This window comes from Lolium perenne, chromosome 1, assembly GCF_019359855.2.
Source record: "Lolium perenne isolate Kyuss_39 chromosome 1, Kyuss_2.0, whole genome shotgun sequence".
Taxonomy (NCBI): Eukaryota; Viridiplantae; Streptophyta; class Magnoliopsida; order Poales; family Poaceae; genus Lolium; species Lolium perenne.
The window spans coordinates 236,999,334-237,012,974 of NC_067244.2; the positions used below are offsets into that span (position 1 = coordinate 236,999,334).

At 45.8% G+C, this 13,641-nt stretch overlaps 1 protein-coding gene, 1 non-coding gene and 1 pseudogene across 2 annotated transcripts; all 3 read right to left on the bottom strand.

Moving 5' to 3' along the window:
• Nucleotides 1–386: 386 nt before the first annotated feature.
• LOC139834938 (uncharacterized) lies at nucleotides 387–4,948 on the bottom strand. Its single transcript, XM_071824865.1, has 3 exons — nucleotides 3,796–4,948; nucleotides 1,212–2,745; nucleotides 387–843 (listed from the first exon to the last, which is right to left on the bottom strand). Exons 1-3 carry the CDS (start codon nucleotides 4,946–4,948, stop codon nucleotides 387–389), a joined length of 3,144 nt encoding a protein of 1,047 aa, XP_071680966.1.
• A 4,176-nt stretch (nucleotides 4,949–9,124) lies between these two features.
• LOC127319184 (uncharacterized) lies at nucleotides 9,125–11,115 on the bottom strand (annotated as a pseudogene).
• A 994-nt stretch (nucleotides 11,116–12,109) lies between these two features.
• TRNAV-AAC (transfer RNA valine (anticodon AAC)) lies at nucleotides 12,110–12,183 on the bottom strand. The gene has a single exon. It is a non-coding gene; the product is annotated as a tRNA-Val (tRNA).
• Between the last annotated feature and the right edge of the window lie 1,458 nt (nucleotides 12,184–13,641).

Genomic DNA, 13,641 nt, shown 5'->3' on the forward strand with positions numbered 1-13,641 from the left:
GTGGAAAGGATATTCCTTCCTCTAAAGAGGAGATGGAGAAGTTTATGTTCCAAATACTGCAAGGGCTTGTGTATATGCGTAATAATGATATTTTCCATGGTGACCTCAAACCTGGTAATTTGGTGATGTCTTCTGTTTGAATTGTGCTGCCTCTATACCAGCAAAATGACTAAAATCTAAGGAGACTTTGTGCGAGTTTAGGGTTAAGCGATGCACTTTGTCTCGTGCCGCGTTCCGTGTTATATAGGCTGAACAATGGCTGAAGATTACAACAGAATTTAGTTACAGGGGAGGAAGAGATAGATACGTTCCTATCTTTATAAACTAGATAGGAACAGATACAACGCATGAGATATATCTCTAACAACTAATCTTAACACCCCTCCTCAATCACAACCTTTCCTAAGATTGAGATTGTGTTTAAATTCTTCAAGCTGCCGTGTTGGCAATGCTTTGGTGAAACCATCCGCCACCTGATCCTGAGAAGGAATAAACCTGATTTCAAGCAACTTGTTTGCCACTCTTTCTCTTACAAAATGGAAGTCAATTTCTATATGTTTTGTTCTTGCATGAAAGACAGGATTAGCTGATAGATAAGTTGCTCCCATGTTGTCACACCATAAACAGGAGACCTGTCTTCTTTCTATACCAAGTTCTTTTAGAAGGGATTCAATCCATATCACTTCAGCTGTGGCATTTGCCAGTGACTTGTACTCAGCTTCTGTACTTGACCTTGAGACTGTTGCTTGCTTCCTAGCACTCCATGAAATCAGATTAGGTCCAAAGTAAACTGCAAAACCTCCTGTTGATCTTCTATCATCAACACATCCTCGATCCAAGCATCTGAAAAAGCACTCACAAGTGTAGAAGAAGATCTTCTAAATGTTAAACCAAGATTGGCTGTTCCTTTGATGTACCTCAATATTCTCTTCACAGCTGTCCAATGGACAGTAGTAGGTGCATGCAAAAACTGACACACTTTGTTAACTGAGAAAGCAATATCTGGTCGAGTTAATGTTAGATACTGGAGTGCTCCAACAATGCTTCTATACCTTGTACCATCTTCCGGTCCAAGGGGTTCACCTTCTGTAATTGACAATTTTTCTGAGACTGATAAAGGAGTGGGACAAGGTTTTGCATCCTTCATATTTACTTTTTGCAACAAGTCTAAGGCATAATTCTCTTGAGTTAGAACAACACCACTATCAAACCGTCTAACTTCAATTCCCAAGAAATAGTGCAAATCACCTAGATCCTTTAATGCAAAGGCAGTACTTAAATCATGCAGAAGTGCAGTTATGGCCTTATTGGAAGAACTAGTGACAATGATGTCATCCACATAGACCAGCACATAAATGGTGATACCTGACTTGTTGTAAATGAATAGTGAGGTGTCTGCCTTGGATGCCATAAAACCAAGTTGCTGAAGCTTAGAACTTAACTTTGCAAACCATGCTCTTGGTGCTTGCTTGAGGCCATAAAGAGATTTGTCAAGTTTGCACACATGATATGGTGCATGAGGATTTTCATATCCAGGTGGCTGCTTCATATAAACTTCTTCTTCCAGAACACCATGCAGAAACGCGTTCTTCACATCTAATTGCCTTAAGCTCCATCCTCTAGATACTAAAACAGCTAGAACAAGTCTGATAGTAGCAGCTTTAACAACAGGACTAAAAGTATCTTCATAATCTATGCCATATTTTTGTTTGAAGCCTTTTGCTACCAATCTAGCTTTGTATCTATCAATTGTACCATCTGCTTTCTTTTTAATTCTATATACCCATTTACAATCTATCAAATTTATGCCCTGCTTATGAGGTACTAGATGCCAAGTTTTATTGTCAACTAGAGCTTTATATTCATCATCCATAGCATTTTTCCAATTTGAATCTGAGAGAGCTACTTGCAGATTTTGAGGCTCACTAGATATAGACAGGCCATACCTGACTGTACCATCTGTGTACAGTTTTGGAGTGCTGTTACCAGTTTTTGATCTGGTGCGGTATACCGAAGGAATTGGTGCAGCAGCAGGATTGGTTGCAGAAGTTGTGGCCGCAGAAGATCCGCCTGGAGCAGACTGATCCTGGCGCTGCCTGGTGCCGGTCAGCCTGGTCGGCTGTGCCCTGGATCCGCTGGTCCCCGCAGCAGCAGGAGCGCGCACGTGTGGTCGAGCGCGTGGTTCGCGAGCGCGTGGCTCGCTTGTCTCTTGAGACGCGGAGGAGCCGGATGAGGTGGCGCCTTCTGAGTGGACGCGCCGAGAACGAGGGGAATCCTCGTACGCCTGAGATCCCCCGCCTGACGCTGCTCTGCCTGACACTGACGGATCACCCGATCCCGATGGAGATTCTTCTGAACTGGCGGGAAAATCATCCTCGCTATCCGTGCTGCTGTTGTCACTTTGTGTAGAGGCAGTTTGTTCTCTGTTTGGATCCAAATCTTCATCAAATTGCACCGAATTTTCTCCTGCAGCTCGTGACTGATCCTGAGTAACATTATGAGACAAAGAACTGGTAGAGGTATTAGGTGTTAGATCAATGCATTGTTCTCCCCCTTGAGCTAAGACCGAAGAGGACCGAAGGAACTCAGGAAGGAGTAGAATTTCTTGGCGCAGCCTAGCGCCAGCATTTGGGTGGAGATTTGCAAAAGGGAACACCGTTTCATCGAAGACAACATCTCGTGATACATAGACACGTCCAGAAGAGACATCTAGACACTTGACACCCTTGTGCATGTTACTGTATCCTAGGAAGACACACTGTTTTGAGCGGAAAGCAAGTTTGCGCTGATTGTAAGGTCTAAGATTTGGCCAGCATGCACACCCAAAGACTCGAAGAGATGAATAGTCAGGTTTGTCTTTGAATAGGCGTTCTAGGGGAGTTTCATTGTTGATGATTGGTGAAGGAAGCATATTTATGAGGTGTGTGGCTGTCAAGAAGGCTTCATCCCAGAATTTAAGTGGCATGGAAGAGTTGGCGAGTAAGGCTAGACCAACTTCAACAATATGTCGGTGTTTGCGTTCGGCAGAACCATTTTGTTGGTGAGCATAAGGGCAGGACACATGATGGGATATGCCAACTCGATTAAAGAAGGGGTTTAATTTTTCATATTCACCACCCCAATCCGTTTGCATGGCAAGGATTTTACGATCAAATTTGCGTTCAACAAGATTTTGGAAATTTTGGAAGACTTGGAAAACTTCAGATTTTCGTTTGAGAAGATAGATCCAAGAGAATTTGCTAAAATCATCAATGAAACTCACATAATAAGAAAATCGTCCAACAGAAGTTGGTGCTGGTCCCCACACATCGGAAAACACAAGTTCGAGAGGTGCAGTAGAAACACTAGTAGACCTTATATAGGGTAATTGGTGACTCTTTGCTCTCTGGCAGGAATCACAAACAGACTCAATGCTAGACTCTTTGGAACAAATGAGCTTATTTCGACTAAGAATTTGCTTAACAACTTTGAATGAAGGATGACCCAAACGATCATGCCACCTTGTAGCTGAAGGCTTTGTGGCGCTAAAGACTTGTTTATTCGAGCTTGATGATGAGGACACCAATGGGTAGAGACCTCTTGTGCACCGGCCTTTAAGAAGAATTTTCTTCGTGTCCCGATCCTTAACATAAAAATACCACGGGTGAAATTCAACAAAGACATTATTATCTCTTGTGAGACGATGAATAGAGACAAGATTTTTGGTAGCATGTGGAACATGAAGGATGTTGCGAAGTTGCAAGATTTTTGATGGGGAATTCACAAATGCATGACCAACATGACTAATACTCATACCTGTTCCATTTGCAATATGGATCTTGTCACGGCCGGTGTACTTCTCTTTCATGGTGAGCTTGTCGAGCTCGCTGGTGATATGGTCGGTGGCACCGGTATCACTGTACCAGTTGGTGTCCACGCCGTAGGATGCAGAGTTGGCACCCCTTTCTTCTTCATCATCTTCCTCGTACCGATCCCAGCACTTCCACGCAGGATGGCCAGGCTTCTGACAGATTTGGCAGATGAGGCGTTCGCGGTCACGGTCACCACCGTTCCCACGACCTCTGCCGCGGCGCCCATTGTTGTTGTAGGAGCTGCCGCCGCCGCCCTGATTCGAGCGACCATAGCCGCGGTCACCGCCGCGATCATAGCCACAGTCGTAGCCGCGGTCACCACCACAGTCATAGCCGCGGTCACCGTCGTTCCCTCGTCCTCCTCCGCGGCGAAAGTTGCCACGGTTGCCACGGCCTCGTGGTCCGCCACGTCCTCGTGCAGCAGCGTTGGCGGAGGACGGGTTGTTGTTGTTGGTGATGCCGGCCGATCCGTGGAGTAGCTCCATGCGGTTGTCATAAGCATTGACTTGCGCATAGAGGTCGCTGACGGTGAGCTCTTCGTTGGCGTTGGCGCCGATTGCAGCGAAGAGGGCGTTGTAGTTGTCGTCGAGGCCAGCCAGAAGATAGCCGACGAGATCTTCCTCGTCGAGTGGCCTGCCTGCAGCTGCAAGCTCGTCAGCGAGACTCTTCATCCTGGCGAAGTACAGATGAGAGTTGGGGAGGTTCTCCCGCTTGGTGTTGATGAGTGCCACGCGCAGATTTGCAACGCGCGTGCGTGACTGGGACGAAAACATCGCCTTGATTGCTGCATACACCTCAGATACTGTCTCGAGGCCGGTCACGGACAAGAGGATGTCCATGGACAGCGTGTTAAGCAGATAAGAAAGGACCTGCTGGTCCGTGGTGATCCACTTTTCATAGGCTGGGTTGGATACTTTTACCTTGCCGCCCTTTTCATCATCGACTTCGATGGTTTCTGCAGGCTCCTTGGTCGTACCATCCAGGTAGCCCATCAGCCGCGCTCCACGCACGGCAGGGAGGACTTGGGACTGCCACACGAGATAGTTCGTGCGGGTGAGCTTCTCTGAGACACTCTGGCCGGCGAGGGGATTGGTCATGGTGGCGGCGGTGGAAGAGGAAGCTAGGCTCATAGATGTGTTTGGAAGATTGGCTCTGATACCATGTGCGAGTTTAGGGTTAAGCGATGCACTTTGTCTCGTGCCGCGTTCCGTGTTATATAGGCCGAACAATGGCTGAAGATTACAACAGAATTTAGTTACAGGGGAGGAAGAGATAGATACGTTCCTATCTTTATAAACTAGATAGGAACAGATACAACGCATGAGATATATCTCTAACAACTAATCTTAACAGACTTCTGTTTCAGAAAATCTGTTGCTGACAAATGGTGTTGTTAAAATTACCGACTTTGGGTTCGCAAGAGAACTATGCTCCTGGTCCTCCTTACACGGATTGTGTTTCTACCAGATGGTGAATTTCTGTATGATGATGTCCTGTTACTCTATTAATTATTTACCTAAAACTATCCTGTTATTTTTACGTTACTGGGCTTTAGAGGTGCTGCTGCAAACTTCAACTTACACACCATCTATATGTGAACTATTCTGCATGTATTATAAATAAACACTTAGTTTACAATTACTCCTTTTATTTATGCATTCTATCTATTTGCTTACCGCATAGTACAATCTATCTAATACAAGAAATAAATGACATCTTGTCATGTTCCGTCATATAAATCATTTGTTAGTGATTTTGTGTTTTTTAGTTTCCCCTTATGAATCTTTATGACTGAATGATATCAACTGAGTTTCATAGTCTTTCACGCTACTCGGGACCCAGATCACTCTGTCCGTCTGACAGGAAATGAACATGCCTCCTTCAAGTAGCTTCCAGTTTTTTCAGGTGAAGTGAGTTCTGTCTACATCCATTGGATTGAATGCTTTTGTGGTGCTAATATTTTTCTTTTGTTCCAAAGATTTCACTAAGAAATCTGTGGGGGCTTATTCCTAATGCTTTCTTGGAAGGTATTGACTTGATTAAGGTACAATGATGAACTTGGCTGTATTAGAGATAAATGGTGCTACAACAGTCTATCTCTCCATACATCTGGTAGTGAACTCTTTTCCTGCAAGTGATGAAATATCATCCATTCGGTTGTACCATTAAGAGTTAAATTTACAGCACTATATATACATATGTAGTACACAATCCAATTTATAGTTATCTTACTGCAAAGAAACCATGCATTTTAAACTCACGGATCTTGAACTACAGCTGCACTTAGTATTGCTCAATGAGACTTTAAAAAATATACGTACAAGATCTGGTGTTGCAAAAAATATTTAATATTTTAGCATGCGATCTGATGGGTTTCTTGTGTTCTCAAATCAAATGAACTACCGAATTTTATTTATAGGAACCAATCTTTCATGTCTTGTGTACTTGCTTTATTTCAGATGTATCAGTAACATCTGTGATATGGATGGTGATATGAGTACTATAGCGTGAGTGCCACATGTCTCCCCCTGGAGCACCGGGTTCTGTACTTCCGCCATCGATAAGGGGAACAAAGGAAGCTAGGACGACTCAGCGCCCTGCCATCCGGTTTGCCACCGCGCCAGGAGAGGTGGTGACTGCCAAAGTCGTGTGTCACAAAGCTTGGGTTGTCTCAGTTGATGCTGGTGAGCATGACAAATGTTGTTTGGCTCTTAGTCACTAATATACATGTTTGTATGATGCAAAGGCATTATATTAGCGTCATGTTGCAAATAAAATTGAGTCATTGTAACAACAATACTACTGCACCTATGTCTGCTGCGGATGACTAGGTTTAGTAATACATGAACATGCTTTTAAACAATTGTACTTGATGTCATCAATGGTAACCACTCCTCTACAAGCAGAAGTTTCGGCACTCCTTGCAACAAAAACTGCACATCTTCAGTTGTTAAAGATAACTCAATTTCTTCAGCTTTGGAACGCCACAAGCCCACAACTTATCTCTTGCCAAAGCTGCAGCTGCTAGGAGACTATCTGAGTATCTGACCCGTAGTATGATGCAGGCATGTATCCAAGTGTGTTTCACATTGGTAGAGATTCCCATGTCGTAGCTCACTACTGTCAGTCGTGACAATCCTTGTTTGAACCTATCTTTTCTTGTCTTAACTCAGCTCATATAAACAGGCCTTGCCCTGTCTCTTAGCTTTTCAGAATTCAGATCTCCAGGGTCTTGTACTGAACGCTATAATATGCTCTTGAGCTGAATGAAACCTCTCCCTTGTTCAGAAAGGAAAAATGAACTATACTATCTTTGATCTCTACGATGATAAATAATTCTATTTGCACATGCCCCGGACCCCTATCTTTTCATTGTTGATTAAGGTGAACCTCTCAATTTGCTGCAAGCCGACATGAACTACCAAATATATTTATCGTAGATTGAGAATATTGAGATGCATAAATAAATATGAAATCGTTAGCATAGTGAAGATGCACATAAAAATATGAAAGAGGGAAGAAAATGAGATATGCAACAAATACTAAACCAAGGTGAAGCTCTCAATCTGCTGCAAGCCCACACGAACTTCCAAATATATTTATTGTAGATTGAGAATATTGAGACACAAACAAATATGAAATCGTTAGCATAGTGAAGATGCATACAAAAATAGGAAACATGGAAGAAAATATATGCAACCGCATAAGAATATCGACATTGCGAGAAGCCATTCAGAAAGGGACCATGATGGCACATCGCGAGAAGCCATTCATAAAGGAACCATGATGACATTTATCATCATAGATTACCGGAAAAAAACAAACATTCACCATGATATTGTTCGAAATTGAACTCATTCACAAAATATAACAATAATTTCATCATTTTTGCTAACCCGTTGCAACGCACGGGCATTTAACTAGCTACTGCCACAATAAGCATCTATTTCAACATCAGAGCCAGAAGCTGGTCTTGGTCATCAATCACATTACCCGCATCATCCTTCAGTTGTTTAATGAAAGTTCTTTTTACGTTGGGCAGTGGAAAACCGATGCAAAAACGATGTATTCTGATCTCCATGCTGAAGCCAGTTTACCCTGCCATGTTGTATCCAGTAAATCTCCTCTTGCTCTAGCAGGTTTTCAATTTACAGCTGAGTTTCTCGCTACTATTTAGCAACTGTTCCATCAGTTAGGGGCCCAGTCAGACTAAATTCAATTCTTGCTGTAGCACAGTCGCTTCCTTGGCCCTTCAACACACATACTTGTCCCATGCGTGGAGAGCCTCAAGGATTTCCTTAGTGTGATCGCTCAACGAGGCATGAGCATGTAATTATTTCGCCCATTCCAAGGTGTATGGATTATATTCTTCACACATTGTTCGCAAAGCCAACGAACTTCAAATTTCAGCGGCCCTTTCTCCCGAATCACCTGCATTCCAAAGTTGTACTATGTGTTGATTAGAATCGGCCTATGGTCCGATTTTCCGAACTCCTCATTCAACGCACCAGCTAGAGGGAACAACGAAGCCCATCTAGTATCGCATACCGCACGGTCAAGCCTCTCCCGGATTCTACCCCGTCGCCATGTAAACACATCTCCCGCATATCCCATATTCCCGAGTTTACACTAGACAAGCGTGTCACGAAATGCCTGCATGCACCTATGGGGTCTAGCTACCCCACCTTCATTCTCTTTCGAGTAAAGTATCTTATTAAATTCCCCAAACATGATCCATTGGAGATCAACCACCGCATGCAAAGATCTGATGTACTTCCAAGTTAAGTGTTTTCTTTTCCCACTTGGTTCCTCTTTTTTCTCGAAATAGGCTTTTACCCCGGTTTATAAGTAAAGCCACAACGGCCGCACTGATACAAGGTGATGAATAAACTCTCTTACAAATCAGATCAAGATAAACAAAAAAGAACAAGGAAAACCTAAACTTGCCACTGAAAGCGAACGATATCAAGAGTAACTGGAGCTCCACAACAACACCCTCAAGAGGGTAACGATGCAATGCGCCGCCATCGTCGAAACCAAGACAGTGAAGGATTTTCAGAGCTCTACGGGGTGAAGAAGGTACCCACAATGACGCCCCCAAAAGGGTTACGACACCCATCGTCGCCATTGACTGGAGACACTGAGCTTTCATCCGGAAAAACCTTTTGCCACGCACATTCCTTGGCTGTTCCACCCAACGATAATTCACTAATCTTAAGAAATCTAGATTCCTTATGTGAAAAAAGATATGGCTACAACAAATGGAGAATGACTTTTCACAGTTAAATCTTGCATAGACGAACTTAATTTACAGGAGTACTTGATAACAATGATAATTTACATAAGATGCATCAATTCCCGCTCCAGCACGGTCCTACAGAGATGCCATGTTCCCGAACCCATCCCATGTCGTCGGCATCATCCTGTCGCCGCCGTCGTCACCGTAGCACGAGACGACGCCCCCTTGAAACCCGGCCGCGGCACCGGCTCGGGCGCCGCTGCTGGGTGACGAAAAGAGCCCACACACGTCCGTAGGAACCCCGTGGAAGAAGTCGCGGTACTCGTACCCATCCTCCGGCAGCGCTAGCACCTCCGCGCCGGCGCGGTCCCCGCCGCCTCCCCCTGTCCCTTGGGGCGAGTCCGGGTCGTTGCTCTCCACCAGCCGCCGGAACATGGACGACTTGAGAAGCAGGCTGAGCGCAGTAGGCGACGACGACGACGAGGCCCGCCTCCTTAGCCCTCCGCTGCCGCCTCCAGGGGAGAGCACCACCGAGGCCGCCTCGCGGCCGCTGATCCCGCTGCCGCAGCTGAGGCTGCGGTCGAGGTGGGCGAACGGGTTTCCCTGAGGAGGAGGGAGCATGAGCTGGGACGACGCCTCGGCCGGGACGAACCGGTCCAGCTCGACGGGGTGCGGCTGCATGGCGAGGAGGTTGTGGTCCGTGCTGGCGGCGAGGCCGGCGACGGGCGGCTTGAGCCACGTGATGTAGGACCGCAGGTCGAAGTTGGTGACGGCGTTCACGCCCTTGTACTCGATCGCCGCGATGTCGTATGCGCGCGCCGCCTCCTCCTGCGTGCCTGTCAAAGTCAGGTGCCAATGCTAGTTAGGCCTGAAGCTATGTGCTACAAGATCGTTGCCAACCATAGTATGAAAAGCAAACATGTAGGTATGTGTAGAGCAGAGCAGGAGCTCACCGTAGGTTCCGAGATAGAGGTACTTGTTGCCAAAGACGCGCCCGATTCTCGCCTCCCATCTCCCGTTCTGGTGATGCCTGAAAGTGTTGAAATGTACCGTCAGAACAACTGACAGAACAAAAAAAGATCAAGGCGTGTTTTGGAGCCTGAAGTGTATGAATGTACCTAGCAACGCCTCTGTACTTGGAGACACCTCTCGAGAAGCCACTGCTCTTCCTGAGAGAACACGAGATTGAAAATGTCAAGTGTCTGAATAATGGTGAGACTGGTAAGATCAAGACGGATGTGATCAGTTACCTCCTTAGTGAGGCGAGGTACTCTTCCTTTGTAAGGGTGTCCATTATCTTGAGCTCCTTTTCATAGTCAATAACCTGAAAAAGAACAAACACCAGAATAACTAATTAAGCCACTTGCATTGGCATTTGGACGACACACTCGCACTAGTCCACAGCTTTGGTTGCGAGATCGTACATACCGGGAAGTTTGTGTAGGTGGTGGCGCCCCAGTACTTGAGAGCGGCCAGGTCGTATGCCCTCGCTGCCGCCTCCTCCTCGTCGTACGCTCCTAGATACACTGTTTTACATGTTTTCCAGCATCAGTTGTCTGATGTTTATACATTTCTGTCGTGCGAAGCATGTCAAGAGAGAGAAAGATAAATTCAGAGCACGTTACCTTGCTTGCCCTTCTTCCTCTGCGTGGGATTCCACGAGTTCTTGTCCCACAGGTGCGCCTCGTAACGTCCGGTCCACCGATGCCTGCATCCATGGGTCGAGCAGAATTGGTTAGAGAACCGTTATATGTGAGCCAAATTCAGAGGAACACAACAACGAGCTGATCGATCTTACCTGCTGACTCCACGAAACCGGGAGCTCCTCTTGACCGCCACGCCCGGAATCGACGCCCCCTTGCCGATGCCGCCGCCGACCGGGCCGAGCGACGCCGCCGTGGGCTCCCTCCTCCGCCTCCTGACGATGACCTGCCCCGTCTCGACGTCGCCACCGCCGCGGTCCATCGCCGACGGCCCCGCTACGTAGCTCTCGATCTCGCTCTTCACCATCACCACGCTGTCCATCTCGCTTCGCGCGCCGCTCCACTAACTCCGGATCGACCGATCAAATCCAAGCAATGGTAGGTGAGACGCTACTCCTGCCAGTGTGCGCGCGCATCACAGGTATATATGCCATTTCCCGTCGGCTCCGACTGGCGACAGACGAGTGGAGAGAAGACAAGGAGTTTGATGATTTCGTTGCGCCGGCGTCTGTCTTTACTAGGTGCCCATTTGGCGGCACCCCTGGTCGGGAACATCGGTTCCTTAACTCGGCTGTCCGGTGGCGGAAATCGACCGAGTGTTGGTGTCACATTTAGGGTTGTTTTATAAGACTTGAGAAGAGTTCAGGAGCATCTGTGCGCGATATCTGCGTTCCGAACTAAGAGTGCAACAAGAAGCCATGTGTCGTTTCTGAGACGAGTCCAAGCACAGGTTTTGGGCGGTAGCTGGAGGGTCTGGACGAAATAGCGGCAGCCATCTGAGAAACCCGTGCTTGGAATTTTGGCTGTTCGGTGCTTGTGCGCGCGCTCGTGTGGAGTCGTGGTGGCGTGTCTGCGTCTTTGCTCCTGGAGTAGGTGACATCTCTCTCTCCCTTGTGCGCTTCACCTGAGGAAACACTTGTTTTCCTTTCCGGTAGAAAATCTCCATCGGCTTGATAACAACTCGACGATGACGTCGGCCGTTACAACGCTTAATTCGGCTGCGGCTGCCCGACGCCGGTTGACAGGGAGTAGCTCAATTGTGTTATCAGCGGCCGACGCATGTTTCGGCAAAGATGCATGATCGAGCTGAGCCCGTAGGTCTCTTGAGGTCGAGAGGTCGATCCTGTCTCACCCTAAATACGCACAAAGTCGTGATGAAATGCACTCGTGACAACTTGGGTCGTCACGCATCGTCTGATCTTCAGATGCTACGAGCTAATCTGAGCTTTGTTTTTTTTCGTTTGTATTCTTTTGCTCCTTTTCGAATAAGAAATTGCGCAGAGAGGTAAATAAAAACGAAGGAAAAAATAAAATTGTGGCTTCGCCCGGGTTCGAACCGGAGACCTTCAGTGTGTTAGACTGACGTGATAACCAACTACACCACGAAACCTTTGTGATATAATTTCACCCAGATACGCTTTGTACCGTTATAGTCACCGTTGGATTGCGATAGGAACATATTTTGCTGTCCGTGCAAACATGCTGTTATTCAGGCAACTTGCCATACGCTTCTCTCGAATGAAGCAACATTAGTAAATATATTTTATAAAAGTATATTTAGAAGAGGAAATATATATATGCCGCAACTTAACTGTTCTGTGGAAAATGCAAACCAGAATAAAGTACGTATATGTCAATTGAAGAGGTCAATCTATGGTCTTAAGTAGGCTTCTAGGCAGGGGTATATCTTATTTGACACTAAACCACGGTACTTATTTTAAGAAAGTGGGAGGAAAGTTTACCCTGTTGTCATCTTCGGAACGGATGTGGTCTTCTTGACTCGTTCAGCGACTTCCTGTCCGCAACCAATGACGTCAAGCCGATTCAGGGAGGAGCAGCGGCGGCGACGCGCCGTCGACACGTTCTGGAGGTCGACGATGAAGGGCTTCTCAAGGATCTCGTTGTAATTTTCATTTTTCTTGAAGTGTTTTATATTGTTCGCTGTTTCTTTTAATGCCAGTGTCCTATTCGCAAAAAAAAAACTGCATCTGATCACATGGGAACTTTATTGCAAGTGAAATCTTGGTTGTCTTCTACTTTTGATACGAAGGATACGGGGGAAACCTCTTATGTTATAGGGGTGGGAATACTTAGAGATCGGAAAAAACAAGGTTTTAGGGCTTTCACACAAAGCATACCTTAAAAGTGTATTAAAACAATTCTCTGTGAAAGATTGCAATCATGCAGATGTGCCAATGATTAAAGGAACAATGACCTAAAAATCCTAAGAAAAAAAAGGAAATGAAAAACATACCTTATGCATCAGTTGTTGGTTCTCTTATGTATGACATGTTGTTCACTAGACCCGATCTTTGTCATACTGTGGGAATATTAAGTAGGTTTTAGAATAATCCTGGAGAATAACATTGAAAGTAAATTCGTTATGGTTTGCCATATGCGAAAGGAACTACAGACTTTTGACGGTGTTGTAATGGTGATAATCTTCAGATGCAAGGTTATACTATTCATATTGGCAAGGGGACCTTGATGATAGGAAATCAACGGCATCATGTTATCTATTTATGTTAGTTGGAGGTGCAATTTCATGGAAGAGCAAGAAGCAACGTTCCGTGGCATTATCTTCCATGGTTGCTACTTCAGAGGCGATGGAGGACGACGTTTGGTTAAGAGAATTTCGAGCTTCTCTTGAGATAGCTGACACTGCTGCAGATCTAGTAACTGTATATATTGTGATAATCACGCCGCGATGAAAGTTTCCAAGGAACCTCACCATCGGCGCACGAACATATAGAGGCCATATACCATTATATTTGCAAAGTAATTAACAGGTGGAAGATAGTAAAGCTTTAGTTTACCAAGTACTAAAATGTTAGCAGATCCACTAACT

What these genes read in the sequence shown, in the direction of transcription:
- LOC139834938 (XM_071824865.1), bottom strand. Translation starts at nt 4,948, where the DNA reads ATGACCAATCCCCTCGCCGGCCAGAGTGTCTCAGAGAAGCTCACCCGC. An exon ending in CCATATTGCAAATGGAACAG is followed by an intron (nt 2,746 to 3,795) that starts GTATGAGTATTA and finishes GTGTCTTCCTAG; the next exon opens with GATACAGTAACATGCACAAG. An exon ending in TTGGGAATTGAAGTTAGACG is followed by an intron (nt 844 to 1,211) that starts GTTTGATAGTGG and finishes GTGCTTTTTCAG; the next exon opens with ATGCTTGGATCGAGGATGTG.